Source organism: Otolemur garnettii, unplaced genomic scaffold (genome assembly GCF_000181295.1).
Source record: "Otolemur garnettii isolate 467f Iridium unplaced genomic scaffold, OtoGar3 scaffold00104, whole genome shotgun sequence".
Taxonomy (NCBI): domain Eukaryota; kingdom Metazoa; phylum Chordata; class Mammalia; order Primates; family Galagidae; genus Otolemur; species Otolemur garnettii.
The window spans coordinates 7174207-7191362 of record NW_003852499.1 but is presented as its reverse complement, the minus strand read 5'-3'; the positions used below and the strand labels follow the sequence as shown (position 1 = coordinate 7191362).

The following is a 17156-nucleotide window of genomic DNA, read 5'->3' as shown; positions in this document are numbered from 1 at the left end:
TGTAACTGTCTACAAAGGCCACTCACCAGAGCCCTTTTCTTCACATACTCACCATCCTACCCACAGTATGCAAATAAGCCTACTGCAGATACAAGAAATAAACTGAGGGACAACTTACTGTCAAAAAAACAAATACATACACACACAGGCCAGGTGCACTGGCTCATGCCTATAATCCTAGCACTCTGGGAGGCCAATGTGGATGGACTGCCTAAGCTCACAGGTTTGACACCAGCCTAAGCAAGTGCTAGACCCTGTCTCTAAAACATAGCCAGCCGTTGTGGTGGGTGCCTGTAGTCCCAGATACTTGGGAGGCTAAGAGAAATCGCTTGAGCCCAAGAGTTTGAGGTTGCTATGAGTTCTGATACCATGGCACTCTACTGAGGACAACAAAGTGAAAAAAAAATACATACACACAAATATAGTACTCAAATAAAGACTGGTTTATGAGCACAGATCCCACAAGACTAGGTTTTGCGATGCTTTCAAAAAATTAGATCTAGGGTAGCGCCGATAGCTCAAAGGAATAAGGCACCGGCCCCATATGCCACAGGTTCAAACTCAGCCCCAGCCAAAAACTGCAAAAAAAAATTAATTAGGTCTATAGGGTGGTGCCTGTGGCTCAAGGAGTAGGGTGCCAGCCCCATATACTGGAGGTGGCGAGTTCAAACCCAGCCCTAGCCAAAACTGCAAAAAAATAAAATAAAATAATTAGGACTATATACCTCAAATTATAGAGCATTTCCAATAACAGGCTTGTATACTGTAGTTAAATAATCAAACAAATAACAAAAACTTTGAATCCAGAGATTTGAAGAAGCCAAAAAAATGTTTCCTCTGAAGACAAAAAAGGAACTTCAGTTTTTAAAATAATTCCTTCCCAACTCTTCTTATTAATGTGCTACAAGGAAATGTAAAGTCATCATTTCAAATCCTAGGTACATAATATTCCATGGAGAATATTATTTTGTAATGATATACAAACAAGTGGTGTTCCATGCTTTTCCTATTAATACTCAAGTCTAGGCTCGGCGCCTGTATCTCAAGTGGCTAAGGTGCCAGCCACATATACCTAAGGTGGTGGGTTTGAATCCAGCCTGGGCCCGCCAAACAACGACAGCTGCAACCAAAAAATAGCCGGGTGTTGTGGCTGGCGCCTGTGGTCCCAGCTACTTGGGAGGCTGAGGCAGGAGACTCGCTTGAGCCCAGGAGTTGGAGGTTGCTGTGAGCTATGATGCCATGGCACTCTACCCAGGGAGACAGCTTGAGGCTCTGTCTTAAAAAAAAAAAAAGGAACACTCAAGTCTAGCCCAAGTAAAAATTAATGGGTTTCTTTTGTTGTCACCTTTGTGGGGATGGTGGAGAAGAACATAAAAATTAAATTTTTAAATTGTGATACATTCTTCAGAGAATGAAAACTTATTAAAATAGGTATTAAATTTTATCCAGCTGCAACTATGTATAGTTAAAAATCTGAGAGAACACAGCCTTATCCTTTAGGTAGATGATTCTCAACAGGGTGCAACTTTGTCCTTCAGAGGACATATATAGTAATATCTAGAGATATTTTTGGTTTTATCAACTAGAGGCAGGTAAAACAGGGGTATGCTACTGGCATTTAGTGGGTAGAGACCAGGGATCCTGCTAAAGAATCTTACAATACAACAAAGAATTGTCCAACCTAGAGTCTCAGTCCTGATATTATAGGTAGTTCATAACTTCTGAAGAGTGGGAATAAATTGATAAACTTTTCAGAATGAACTACCATATTTATTTTCACATTTTAAAATAAAGCTTTAAAAGGCAGGTAAATATATAATATTATACACACACACTCTGAACATTTTAGAGACTAGGTCTCCCTCTGCCACCCAGGCTAGAATATAGTGGTATGGATCATAGTTCACTGTAGCCTTGAACTCCTGGGTTCAAGTGATCCTCCTGTCTCAGCCTCCAGAGTAGCTAGGACCATAAGCATGCACCCCCACACTCAGTTAATTTTTTCTATTTTGTGTGGAGATGGGATATCACCGTATTACCCTAGTCTTGAACTCCTGGGCTCAAGTGTATTCCTCCTGCCGTAGCCTCCTGAAATGCTGGGATTACAGATGTGAGATACCTACGCCAGGCTTTAATGAACATTTTAGAAACTAAACTACATATAAATTCTACTTCTTTATGAAGTGATGTACCCTATCTATTATACAGGGATCCATAAAGTTCATGCGCAATTTAAAATTTAAAACAGTTTAATATGAGCTTCACGGACACCCTGTATCAACAGTATGTAACACAGTACATAATAATAAATGGTATCAACACTATGACTCAATAAGATTGCTATTAATACATGGGGTTTTGTTAATGAAGTTCACCTTACTTCTCTCGATGTAATTCTGTAAAACACCAATAGTCTTTAAGATGATTCTAGAAGAATAAATACAGGGAACTTTCTATCTCATAAGTAAAACTGATCACCTCTCCATCGGCTATGAACTTTTATGTTTATTTGACAAAATAAAAGCTCTCACAGGACCAGGTTTCTAAATAAAAGAAATGTCAAAAAAGGCCAGCTAGGCTCCAAGGTACACTTGAAACATACCTATCACGCTCTTGGCAAAAGAAGCCCGCTTGAGGGTTGCCAGACCAAGGTCTCCAATCTTGACTGAGCCTGTAGGGCCAGTGATAAAGATGTTGTCACATTTAAGATCCCGGTGAATAATAGGTGGAGTTCTAGTATGAAGAAACTGAAGTCCTTTAAGGATCTGACGGCACCAGCTTCTTAGAACTTTGATCTTCATTACTTTAAACCTTTTCAAGTACCTGGAAATAGCAAGGAACACCAAACAAGTTATCAATGATATGAGTTTGTTGCCTTGAAGAATTCCATTAAATTCTAACATACCTGAGATGGGAATATCAAATTTAGAATATTAAGATTCAGTAACTTTAAAGGACAGTGATACTTTTTAGTAAGGTTGAAGGGGTGTGGTAATTTAAAATGAAAACTCTATTAAGGGACACAGAAAAGTAAGCCTGCCAAATACTTTTTGATATAAACAATTACAGTATTAGGTAACTAGTTTTTTTTTTAAAGGAAAGTATCAAGTTGGCTTTATCAGCATTAGCAGTACTTAAAATATTTCAAGGCCAAAAATATCTAACTAGTAATTTGTAAGAGAAGTCTGACAACAAAGCACAAAAATGAACTCCTTAAAATGAGTTCACTGTTAACATGATTATGAGGCAGAATTCCGCCTTTACTAAATAGTAGAGTAGCTCTTATCAAATGCAGATATATTTACAAACTCAGTCAAAAACATACAAAACCATTTGAAGGTTCTAGAGAGCAGTCAAAATCAGTTATAAGTTGGACGAGATGAAGGGAAAGCATTGCTTGAGCTTCCTTCTTTCTGTAACTTTTTGCTGAAGAGAACAGCCCCATCTGACTTTGCAGGTCTATTAAACCTCAGTCAGAAATCGTGGAGTCCAGCGGCGCCCATTGCTCCGTGGGTAGGGTATCGGCCACATACACCAAGGCTGGTGGCTTTGAAACCAGCCCAAGCCAGCTTAAACAACAATGACAACTACAACCCCCGCCCAAAAAAATAGCCAGGCGGGCACCTGTAGTCACAGCTACTTGGGAGGCTGAGAAAAGAGAATCACTTAAGCCCAAGAGTTTGAAGTGCTGTGAGCTGTGACGCCACAACACTCAACTGAGGATGGCTCCTCAAAAGAAAAAAAAAAAAAAGAAAAGAAAAGAAATAGTAGTCTCTGGGATGACCATAGCACTGAGAACAGTACTGTCCAACAGAACTTTCCAGAATGATAGCAGCCATTAGCTAAATGTGACTACGTATATATAAATGTAGATTAATTAAAATTAAATTTAAAAATATTTTCTTCAGTTGCCCTAGCCACATTTCTTTTCCTTTCTTTCTTCTCTCTCTCTTTTTTTTGAGACAGAGTCTCACTTTCTCATCCTCAGTAGAGTGCCATGGCATCATATCTCACAGCAACCTCAAACTCCTGGGATCACGTGATCCTCCTGCCTCAGCCTCCTGAGTAAACTGGGACTACAGGTGTCTGCCACAACGCCCAGCTATTTTCTGGCTTAGGCTGGTCTCCAACTCCTGAGCTTAAGCATGGTCTCAAACTCCAGAGTTCAAGCAATCCACTCGCCTCAGCCTCCCAGAGTGCTAGGATTACAGGCATGAGCCACTGCGCCCAGCCCTAGCCACATTTCAAGTGCTCAACAGCCACATGCGGCAAATGGCTACTTATTTGGACAGTGCATTTTATATAGACTATTTCCATCATTGCAGAAGGTTCAATTGGATAGTAGAGATCTAAAATGGAAAGAGGAGATTTCAGAAATCTTGGAAAGGTTTCTGGAGATCTTGGAAAGGAGAGCCCTAATTTCTGCATATTTACTCTAACCAAATCTCTAAATGAGCTCTTAAGTATGTACATGTCAAACAGATCTCGGCCAGGTATGTGGCTCACACCTGTAATCCTAACACTCTGGGAGGCTGAGGTGTGAAGATTACTTGAGCTCAGGAGTTCGAGACGAGCCTGAACAAGAGCAAGACCCTGTCTCTACCAAAAATAGAAAAACTAGCTAGAGCTAGGTATTGTGGAAGTCAACTATGGTTCCAGCTACTTGGTAGGCTCAGGCAAAAGGATCACTTTGATGAAAGCTGACTTTGAGGTTGTTATGAGTTGTGATGATTCCATGGCACTCTAATCAGGCAACAGAATGACACTAAACAGATCCCAATCAGCCCAATTAATGCTAAATGAATTGAACAGCATTAGTTGGGCTACTTGGGTATGTGCCCACTGCAGGAAAGATATAACTTTGGGATTGAGTTCCAATGCAGATGTTATCTGGAAATATTAAGGAAAATAATAAACAGCACTAAAAATTTTAACTATAAAAAGACTGCATTTTCCTTTTATTAGCTTTAAAATACATAGGACCAATTTAAAGGAAGACCTACAAGACTGTGATACATATGCTTCACTTACACATTCTATATGGGGTAAACTCTCACAAAAATTAAATAAAATGTGCTCTCTTAATTCCAGAAACTGAGCAAAAAGACTTGCGAGTATTATGCGCTTTTGTCGAGACCTAAGCAACCTGGGAAGACACAGAGGGGACTGGCAGGCCAGGCTTAACAACCTCCTACAGGGAATCCCAACTGTGTAGTCAAGCCAGCCTGTCAGATAAGGGTTGAAACGGCCCATCTATGCAGAGGACATGACTCAAAGGTTGATGTGAGTAAAAAGAAAAACTCCAAAGTAATGATGTGAGTAAAATACTCCATCGTAACTGCGGGGTCTCCAAACCATAAGAAAACAGTCACAAAGCCTGTTTCTCGGAAATTTAATTGAGTATATAGAAGAAAAAGGTTTTACTCCTCTTTTTATCCTGACCTTTAACTTTAACAATACAAGTCAGATAATGTATAGTTCTTTTAGGTCTTCAGAAAGGAACAGCCTGAGGCTAGCTTAAAATGGTTGTCTTACTTGCCTGGACTTTCTTTCTTTAGGCTAATCTTATGATGGCTATCTCACTTTCCCTGACTTTCTTTCTTGTCTATAGTTTAAGATAAGAATTGAGGATGTTAGGATTATTGATCAATGTGGTGTAGGTGACTAGCTCCCAATAAAAGGGAGTGAAAAAGACATTTTGCTACATGCCATCTAAGAGTATGTAGTCGTCTCTTGCTTTCAAACAATTCTAGGAGAGAGCTTGCACCCGCGGCCAAGCCGTCCTCTCCCCACAAGAAAGAACTTCACTCAACAATTCTATTAAATAGTTACTGTATTTTTTAGCTCTTGAATTTGTTTCGTTCCTTTTTATAATTTTCTATTTAATTTTTTTCTATCTCTTTTTGATATTCTCTATTTGTAAAGCTGAAAATTTTCCTTCACTTTAACATTTGCCTGCCATTGTTGCCGGCATTTTGTCTTGTAATTTTGTGGAATAGATATTATACTTCCATTTAACCATGACTTGCTATAATTTTTATGTAAGTGTATCATACATGAAAATTATAGCATAAAGAAAAGTGTTAGAGATAGAACTTTATTCACGCGAAGCTCTTATACATGATATTTTATAGTACTAATCCTGTATCTTACATGAAATTGGACACGTAATTTATTTAATTCTAAATAAATTGCAAAAACTTAAAGATACAAATGCAATCTGGGAGAGCATGCCCGTAGTCTCAGCTAATCTCAGCAAATGATCCTTTTTATTTTACTTAAATCTTTTGAGACAGAGTCTCATTATGTCACCCTCAGTAGAGTGCCGTGACATCACAGCTCACATCAACCTCAAACTCTTGGGCTTAATCAATTCTTTTGCCTCAGCCTCCCTAGTAGTTGGGACTACAGGCGCCTGCCACACCACCTGGCTATTTTTTGGTTGTAGTTGTCACTGTTGTTTGGCAGGCCTAGGCTGGGTTCAAACCCACCAGCTCTGGTGTATGTGGCTAGCACCCTAGCTGCTAAGCTACAGGCACCAAGCCAACTTTTAAAAATTTATTTTATTTTTTTGAGACAGGTTCTCAGTCAGGAGAGTGCTGTTGTGTCACAGCTCATAGCAACCTCAAACTCTTTGGCTTAAGCCATTCTCTTGCCTCAGCCTCCCAAGTAGCTACGACTATAGGCACCAGGTATTTTTTAGAGACAGGGTCTCGCTCTGGCTCAGGCCGGTCTCGAACTCATGAGTTCAGGCAATCCACCTGCCTCGGCCTCCCAGAGTGTGAACCATCACACCTAGCCCTCATTGTATAATTCTTCCAACTTTTCTGAATTGAAAATTTTTATAAAATGTTGATAGCTTTGTCATTCTTATTTTTAACCAAAATTCTTCCTATTTTTAATTAAACAGCTTCATCTACCACTAACTTTGTATTTTTTTCTTTTTTAACTATTCCCATAACACCTCTCCCCTTATAGAAAACTTACGTATCCTTTAAGGCAGATGTCCTCAAACTGCGGCCGGTGGGCCACATGGACATTTATCCTGCCCGCCGGGTTTTTTTGCCACCGCTGCCTGTCCTGCTTAGCAGCTGACTCGTCCCTGGCCCCACAGTCTGGTCCTCCAAAGGTCTGAGAGACAGTGAACTGGCCCCCTGTTTAAAAAGTTTGAGGACCCCTGCTTTTAGGCTCTCTTAAATCTTATCTTTTTGGTAAAGACTTTCAAGATTCCCCCAGCCAGAAGGAAGGAATCATATCTTTTCTCAATTGCTATTAAAATGAAAATTACCCATATACTATGATTTAGATTACATTTTGGGAACATAATCTACAGAACATATGTATAAACATGATTACCGTAGTACTGTTTCTAAGTACAAGAAAGCATATGGTGAGAGAAGTGGTGCTAAAAACAGGAGTAACAGTTAACACCAAGTTGATCAACCACTTTGAGAGAGAAATGTGACAAACAAGTACTACCAGTACAGAGAGGACATAAAAAAAGCAAGCACACTGTGGTCATTATGACTGATTCTTGAGTGATTCTTGCTCAGTCATATTGAAAAAGCAAGCCTCGTAGTTGACAAGCTCTCCTCTCATAAGCAGAGCTCCTAATTGGCTTTTTAGTACTGAAATATTTTCTTATTAATTGGTAATTAACTCATAGTTAAATGGGAATAATTATAGTATCTATTTATAAAACTGGAAATCTAAATGCTGAGCACAATGGCTGCCAAATGTAATAGCTACACTATAGAGGATATTCAATACAAATAAAGAACTATCAATAAAGAGATGTTATAAAAAGGAATCAAATGGCTTGGTGCTTGTAGCTCAGTGGTTAGGCGCTGGTAGGTTCAAACCTGGCCCAGGCCTGCTAAACAATGGCAACAACAACAAAAAAATAGCTGGAAGTTGTGGTGGGCACCTATAGTCCCAGCTACTTGGAAAGTTGAGGCTAGACAATTGCTTAAACACAGAGTTTGAGGTTGCTGAGAGCTGTGATGAGACATAGTGAGACTCTGTCTCAAAAAAATAAATAAATAAAATAAAATAAAAAGGAGCCAAACAGAAATTCAGGAGCTGAAAACAAAATAACTAAAGCTTCACTAGTGAGTTTCAATAGCATATTTGAGCACAAAGAAGAAAAAGGCAGAAAACCTGATGAAAACTCAATTAAAATTATTCAGCCTAATGAGCCTAAAGAAAAAGCAATGAAGAAAAATAAACAAAGCCTAAGAGATTTGTGGGACACCATCAAGATTACCAATATACTGGCTGGGCACCTGTGGCTCAAGCAGCTAACATATACAGGAGCTGGCAGGTTTGAATCCAGCCCAGGCCTGCCGCACAACAATGACAACTACAACCAAAAAATAGCAGGGAATTATGGTGGGCAATGGTGGACCCAGCTGCTTGGAAGGCTGAGGCAGAAGAATCGCTAAAGCCCAGGAGTTTGAGTTTGAGGTTGCTGGGAGCTGTGATGCCACAGTACTCTATGAGGGCGACATACTGAGACTCTGTCTCAAAAAGAAAAAAAAAAAAAAATTACCAATATACATGTAATAAGAGTCAGTCCCAGAAGAAAAGGTAAGAAAAGAGCAGTAAGGATATTTGAGAAAATAGTAACAGATTTCCTAAATTTGATAAAAGATAATGAATTCATACATCCAAAAACCTCAACAAACTCCAAAAAGGAAAAATGTAAGCAGATCTACATGAGACATACTATTGAAAGAAAAAAAACAAAGAGAATCTTGGAAGTAGCAAGAAAAAAAACTCTTCATGATCCAGCAGATCCTCAAGAAGATGATGAGTTAATTTCTCAGCAAAATCCATGAAGAAAGCAATGGGACAACATATTTAAAGGGCTGAAAGGGATAATAACCAACTAACTCCCACCCCAAATGCCAACTAAGAACTCGACAAACAGCAAAATTATACCACAGAAATGAAGGAGAATTGGCTTGGCGCCTGTGGCTCAAGTGGCTAAGGCGCCAGCCACATACACCCAAGGTGGCGGGTTCAAATCCAGCCCAGGACCACCAAACAACAATGACAGCTGCAACCAAAAAATAGCCAGGCGTTGTGGCAGGCGCCTGTGGTCCCAGCTACTCAGGAGGCTGAGGTAGGAGACTCGCTTGAGCCCAGGAGTTTTGAGGTTGCTGTGAGCTCTGATGCCATGGCACTCTACTCAGGGGACAGCTGGAGGCTCCTGTCTCAAAAAAAAAAAAAAGGAAATGAAGGAGAATTAAGATATTACTAGATAAGCAGAAGCTGAGGGTGTCTGTTAGCAGTATTACACTGCTATAGACAGTAACTTGAACCCAAAAGAATAAATACAATCTCTGGCAAAGGTCACGATATAGCTAAATACGCAAATCAATATTAATGTAATTTGGTTTAAAACTTCCTTTACTTCCTACATGATTTAAAAGAATGCATAAAATAATAGTTATAAATCTAAGTTAATGGGCACATAATGTAGAAAGACAAAATTTAACATAACAAAAATGAGAAAGGGGTGAAGGTGTTTAGGAACAAAGACTTTGTATGCTATTAAAGCTAGGTTGGTATCAATTCAGACTAGACTAACAGAAATTTATGATGCTATATCCTCCAGGAAATCAATGAGAAAATATCCAAATATACAAAAAAAGGAAATGAGGCCAGATGTGGTGGCTCATGCCTATAATCCTAACACTCTGGGAGACCGAGGTAGGTGGATTACCTGAGCTCAGGAGTTCAAGACCAGCCTGAGCAAAAAGTGAGATGCCTATCTCTAGTCAGGCACTGTGGCAGGTGCCTGTGTTCCCAGCTACTTGGGAAGCTGAGGCAGGAGGATCACTTAAGCCGAAGAGTTACTGTGACCTAAGATACCACAGCACTATACCCAGGGTACAAAGACCCTGTGTAAACAAAAAAGAAAGAAAGAAAATGAAAAGGGAATCAAATAGTACAAGAAACCAATTAAATGTAAAAAAGTAGTAATGGAGGAGGTAAGAAACAAAGGTACAAGACATATAGAAAATAAACAGGAAGATGGCTGAAATCATTCACCATCACTAATTACTTCAAATGTGTTAAATTCTATAAAGACAGACATGGGCAGAATGGATTTAAAAAACCAATACATTAACTATTTGATAGCTACAAGACATTTTAGATCCAAAGACACAAAGAAAACAAAAGGAAGGAAAAGAAATACTCCATGCAAATAGTAACCCAAGGAGGGTAAAGTGGCTAAACTAGTAACAGACAAAATGGACTAAATAAAAAAATGATACAAGAAAGAACACTACATATTGATAAAAGGGCCAATATACAAAATATTAATTTAAAACATATTTATAAACAATAGAGACCACAGATACATAAACAGTGACAGAATTGAAGAGAAAAATTAGATCTATAGTCAATAGTTGAGACATCAATACCCCATCTTGAATAATGGCTAGAATATAGATCAGTAAGGAAAATAAGAGGACTAGAATACACTGCTCAACAACAACCAAATACACATTCCTCTAAGGACACATGGAATATTCCTTCAAGAAACTGCTTAACAACAACAGAAAAGTCAGGCGGCACCTATAGCTCTGTGGGTAGGGCGCCGGTCCCATATACCGAGGGTGGTGCGTTCAAACCCTGCCCCGGCCAAACTCCAACAAAAAAAAAGTAGCCGGGTGTTGTGGTGGGCGCCTGTAGTCCCAGCTACTCGGGAGGCTGAGGCAAGAGAATCACCTAAGCCCAGGAGTTAGAGGTTGCTGTGAGCTGTGTGACACCATAGCATTCTACTGAGGGCGATAAAGTGAGACGCTGTTTCTACACACACACACACACACACACACACACAGAGAAAGTCTAGGACTAGAAGACTTCACTGGTGAAGGAAAATTAACACAAGTACTTCTAAAATGCTTCCCAAAAGGATCAGAGGAAGATACTTCCAAGTCATTTTATGAGACTAGTATTGTTCTGATACTGAAAATATCAAAAGAAAACCACAGGCTGTTTTATATAAAGGAAGCAAAAATCCTCAAACAAAATATTAGCAACTGAACCCAATCACATAGTATAACAAAAAGGTATTTAAACATAAGAAAATTAATCTGCATAATACCAGAGAGTAACCACATAATATTTCACTTGAATGCATAAAAGTGTTTGACAAAATCTAATGCTTTTCCACGGGAGGCTGAGGCAGATGGATTGCTTGAGCTCAGGAGTTTGAGATAAGCCTGAGTAAGAGCAAGACCCTGTGTCTACTAAAAAATAAAAAAAGAGCCAGGCACTATGGTAGGCACCTGTAGTCCTAGCTACTGGGGAGGCTGAGACAAGAGGATTGCTTGAACTTAAGAGACTGAGGTTGCTATGAGCTATAATGACACCATAGCACTCTACCCAGGGCAACAGAGTAAGACTCTGTCTCCAAAAAAAAAAAAAAACACAACAGATTGGTGGCTCAGCACCCATAGTACAGTGGTTATGGTGCCAGCCACATGCACTGAGGCTGTGGGTTCGAGCCCAGCCTGGGCCAGCTAAACAACAATGACAACTACAACAAAAAAATAGCTGGGCGTTGTGGCAGGTGTCTGTAGTCCCAGCTACTCTGGAAGCTGAGGCAAGAGAATCACTTAAGCCCAGGAGTTTGAGGTTGTTGTGAGCTACGACACAACAGCACTCTACCGACGGCAATATAGTTAAGACTCTGTCTCAAAAAAAAAAAAAAGAAAAGAAAAGAAAAAAGAAAAACCAGACTGGGAATAATCGAGAACTTTCTCAAAGTGATAGAGAGCACTTATGAAAAACCCATAGCTAACATCATACTCGATTCCCCTTCGCTCTTTTACCACTGAGATTAGAAATTCAATACTATTCGACACTGTACTAGAAGTCCTAGCCAGAAACAATTAGAAAAGAAAAAGAAGGCTCAGCCCCCGTAGCTCAGTGAGTAGGGCGCCAGCCACGTACACCAAAGGTGGAGGGTTCCAGGGCTTGCTAAATAACAATGACAGCTGTAACCAAAAAATAGCTGGGCATTGTGGCAGGCGCCTGTAGTCCCAGCTACTTGGGAGGCTGAGGCTAGAGAATCGCTTAAGCCCAAGAGTTTGAGGTTGCTGTGAGCTGTGATGCCATAGCACTCTACCCGGTCGACAAAATGAGACTCTGTCTCAAAAAAAAAAGAAAGAAAGAAAGAAAAGAAAACAATTCCATTTGCAATAGCATCCAAAGGAATAAAGGATCTAGGAGTGCATTTAACCAAAGATCGGCATACTCCATACTAAAAACTATAAAACACTGCCAAAAGAAATTAAAGAAGACATAAATGGAAAGACACTGTGCTCATGGACTGAAACACTTAATATGCATTAGCAGACAAATATATATACATATATATACACACACACACACTAAGGAAACAGAATTATGAGTCCAGAAATAAAGACCATACATATATGGTTAAATGATTTGTGACAAGGTTGCCAATAGGGAAATAATAATCTCTTTGATAAATGGTATTGGGATAATACCATTGACATCCATGATGATACCATAGATATCATCATGCAAAAACGTGAAATCAGACTCTACCTCACAGCATATACAAAAGTTAACTAAAAATTACAACAGCAACCTAAATATAAGAGTTAAATCAATAAAACTCTTAGAAGAAAACTTAGAGGTAAATCTGCATGACCTGGGTTTTGGCAGGAATCTTAGATATGATACCAAAAGTACGAGCAACAAAAGATAAAGGAAATAATTTGGGTTTTATCAAAATTAAAAACTTGGTACATGTCAAACAACCCAAATCTGAAAATCCAAGATTCAATATGCTTCAAAATCTAATACTTTATATGCTCCAACCTAACTTTCAAAGAAAATGCTCATTTGAGTATTTTGAATTTTAGGATTTAGGATGCTGAACCAGAAGCATAGTGAAAATATTTCAAAATCCAAAAATATTTGAAGCCCGAAACACTTCTCATCCCACACATCTCAGATAAGGAATAATCTGTTTATATAGCACAGTACCAAAAACATGAAAAGACAAATCATAGGAGAAAATATTAGCAAATCATTTATCTGATATAGTCTAGTTTCACCATAAATGAAAAACAAAGAGACAATCCAACTTAAAAATGAGCAAGGAACTTAAATATTTCTCCAAAGATACAAAAATGGCCACAATAAGCTTTTTTTTTGAGACGAAGAATTACTATGTCACCCTCGGTAGAGTCACAGCTCACGGCAACCTCAAACTCTTGGGCTTAAGCTATTCTCTTGCCTCTTGCCTCAGCCTCCTGAGTAGCTGGGACTACAGGCTTCCACCACAACACCCGGCTAGTTTTTGGTTGCAGTTGTCATTGTTATTTAGCAGGCCCAGGCTGGGCTTGAACCCACCAGCCTGTGTATGTGGCTGGTGCCCTACTCACTGAGTTACAAGCAACAAGCCAACAATAAACATATTAAAAATACTCAACATCATTAATCCTTTGAAAAATGCAATCCAAATCCATAATGAGATACCATACCATGTCTAGAGGCATGGCTATTAGCAATAATAGTGCTGCACTTCCTCAAAAAGTTAAACATAGAATTACTATGACTCAGCAATTACACTTCTATGTATATAGTCAAAAGAAATAAAAACAGGAGCTTAAAAAAATACTTGTGCACAAATATTCATAACAGTATTACTTGCAATAGCCAAATGGTGGAAACAGAGCAAATATTCATCAATGTATGGTAAAAACTGTGGTTATCTCTATGCAATAGAAAATAATTCAGTCATAAAAGGGAATGAAGTACTGATAAATGCTACAACACGATGATCCTAAACATTTTTCATGCTAAGTGAAAGATCACAAAGTTCACATCATACACTTTATAATTCCATTTATATAAAACACCCTGATTAGATAAACTCATAGAGATAGCAAGCAGGGCAGGAGGAAATGGAGAACTGTTCCATGGGTATAGACTTTTAGTTCTGTGAGATGAAAAAAAAATGTATATGTAGTAATACTACTGAACTGGATGCTTAAAAATGGTTAAGATGATAAATTTTTATGTCATATATTTTTTACCATAATAAAAAATCCTATCCACAGCTACTAACAATCAGCTAATCCAACCCTTTGTTTTTCAGATGGGGAACTGAGACCCAGAGAAGGGTAACTACATGCATAGCACAGGTGGGAGTAGAAGTCACAGGTCCAAGTCTAGTGTGATTTTTACTATATCCTCTTATTGCCAATAACCTCTGAGGCTCAGAAACTAAAAAAGATAATGATAGGAAAAAGAGAACTTTAAAAATAAAAAGAAAAATGCCTAAAAATTTAGATAATGTGCAATTAAGGAAACTACCCTGCACAGACAGGGTGCTAAGGAAAATGGGTAGTAACTGCTTAATGGGTACAGCATGCTCTCTTGGGGTGATGAAAATGTGGTGGTTACAAAACACTGCAAATGTACATGAAACGCCACTGAAATGTACCCTTTAAAATGGTTATTTTCATATGTGAATTTTCCTTCAACTTAAAAATTAAGTGTAAATTTACTTCCATCCCCTGATCCAGATTTTTTAACCCATACATTCTCATCTCATTTTTCGGGTATGGGTATTACACATAGTATTTGTTTTAATTAAGTTTTAATGTCAGTATATATGTGGAACAAAGGTAGAGACTTAAAAGCTCTAAAAACTATGTATTATAGTACTAATTTCCATTCTGTCCCAATTTGCCTCTCCTAATAATGTCAATGGTTCTAGTTAGTCTGTATTCTTCCAGTTATAAAAGCAGAATCTATATGTAAATCTCTTAGGAACCTCAATATGAGCTATCACGTTCTTCAAAATTTTTAATTAATAGGTACATTAATAGTTGTATATATTTATAAAGTATGTGATGCTTTGATGAAAGCTTACAAAGTGCATTAATCAAATTATGGTAATGAGGGTATCCATCACCTTGAACATTTACTATTTGTGTTAGGAAAATACCAATTCCATAATTTTAGTTATTTTAAAGTACACTAAAACTTTTTGTTGACCACAGTTACTTTGTTGTGCTATCACATATTGATCATTCTACCTATCTAACTACATTTTTGCACCCATTAATCATACTTGCTTTATTACCTCCAGCCCACTACTCTTTCCAAACTCTGATAACCATCATTGCCTGTCTCCATGAGACCAACTATTTTAATCTTTATACGCTACATATGAGTCAGAATATGCAAGATTTGCCTTTTTACTTTTTTTTTTTTTAAGAACAGAATCTTAATCTGTTGCTCTGGATAGAGTAAGAGCAACTTCCAACTCTTGGGCTCAAGTGATACTTTTGCTTTAGTTTTTCTATTTTTAGTAGAGATGGGGTCTTGCTTTTCTTCACGCTGGTCTCAAACTCATGAACTCGAGTAATCCACTTGCCTCCGCCTCACAGACTGCTAGGATTACAGGTATGAGCCACTGTGCCCAGCCAAGATTTGTCTTTCTGTGCTTGGCTATTTTGCCTAACATAATACTGGATGTAATACTTAATGTTCTCCAGTTTTGTCCATGTTGTTGCAAATGACAGAATTTCATTCTCTTTATGGCTGAAAATCATTTCACTGTGTACTTGTGCCAATTTGTTTTTACACATTCATCCACTGATGGATTCTTAGGTTTATTCCAAACATTAGCTATTGCAACCTGGGAGGCCAAGGCAGGTGGTTTACTTGAGCTTAGGAGTTCCAGACCAGTCTGAGGAGACCCTATTTCTACTAAAAACAGGGGGAAAAAAAGTTAGCTGGGCATTGTAATAGGTGCCTGTAGTCCCAGCAACTTGGGAGCCTGAAGCAGGAGAATTGCTAAACCGAAGATACTGAGGTTACTGTAAGCTATAATGATATCACCACACCACTCTACCCAATGGATTCAGACTCTGCCTCAAAAAAAAAGGGGGGGTTCCAAATACTAGCTATTGTGAAAAGTGCCATAACACTAGCAGTGGGATTACTGGGTAATATGGTATTCTTTCTCTTCTTAGTTTTCTGAGGAACCTAATTTACATTTCCATTAAAAGTGTATAAGGAATCTCCTTATTCCACAACCTGGCTAGGGTGAGATGATATTTTGTAGTTTTGATATGCATTTCTCTGAAGACTAATGATGTTGAGTACTTTTTTATATACCTGTTGACCATTTCTACATCTTCTTTTGAGAAACATATTCAGATCTATTGCCCATTTTAGAACCTATTCTTTTTCTCTGTTTAGCTGAGTTCCCTATATATTTTAATTATTAATCCCCTGTCAGATGGGTGGTTTGTGAATATTTCCTCCCATTCAATGAATTGTCTCCTCACTCTGTTGACTGTTTCCTTTGCTGTGCAGAAGCTTTTTAGATTAATGTGATCCTATTAATCCAATTTTGCTTTGGTCACCTGTGCTTTGAGGGTATTAACCAAGAAATCATTGCCAGATAAATAAATGTCCAGGAGTGTTTCCTCCATGTCTTTCAGTAGTTTCACAGTTTCAGGTCTTAGATTTAAAGTCTTTAATCAACTTTGATTTAATTTTTGTATATGGTGAGAGATAAGGGTCCAGTTTTGTTCTTCTGCATATGAATCATCATTTTTCCCCAACACCACTTATTGAAAACACTGTCTTTTCTCCAATTATGTTCTTGGCACTTTTGCTGAAGGTAAATTCAATATATATGTTCATTTATTTTTGAATTCTCGCTTCTGCCTTATTGGTCTGTTTTTATGCCAGCACCAGACTGTTTTGGTTATTACAGCTCTGTGGTATAATCTGAAGTCAAGTATTGTGATTTGTTGTCATTTTTTTCCAGTTTTGGTTCCTTTGCTAAGGATGGTTTTGGCTATTCTAGGTTTTTTGTGGTTCTGTATAAATTTCAGGATTTTTTTTTCTATTTCTGGGGAAAATGTCATTGGTATTTTGATGGGGATTGCATTGAATCTGTATATTGTAGTGGGTAATATGGACATTTATTTAACAATATTGATTCTTGGCTCAGCGCCTATGGCTTAAGCGGCTAAGGCGCCAGCCACATACACCTAAGGAGGCGGGTTCGAATCCAGCCCGGGCCCGCCAAACAACAATAATGGCTGCAACCAAAAAATAGCCGGGCGTTGTGG

The 17156-nt window shown here is 38.4% G+C and overlaps 1 protein-coding gene across 6 annotated transcripts in view; it reads right to left on the bottom strand.

The window, feature by feature from the left end:
* The window catches only part of WNK1 (WNK lysine deficient protein kinase 1), a 167084-nt gene that overhangs the window by 82388 nt on the left and 67540 nt on the right, over positions 1-17156 (bottom strand). For all 6 annotated transcript variants that reach the window (XM_003796448.3, XM_003796447.3, XM_023517127.1 and 3 more), the window contains exon 3: positions 2603-2823. In XM_003796448.3, the coding sequence (XP_003796496.1) occupies positions 2603-2823 (221 nt within the window). The remainder of the gene's footprint in view (positions 1-2602; positions 2824-17156) is intronic.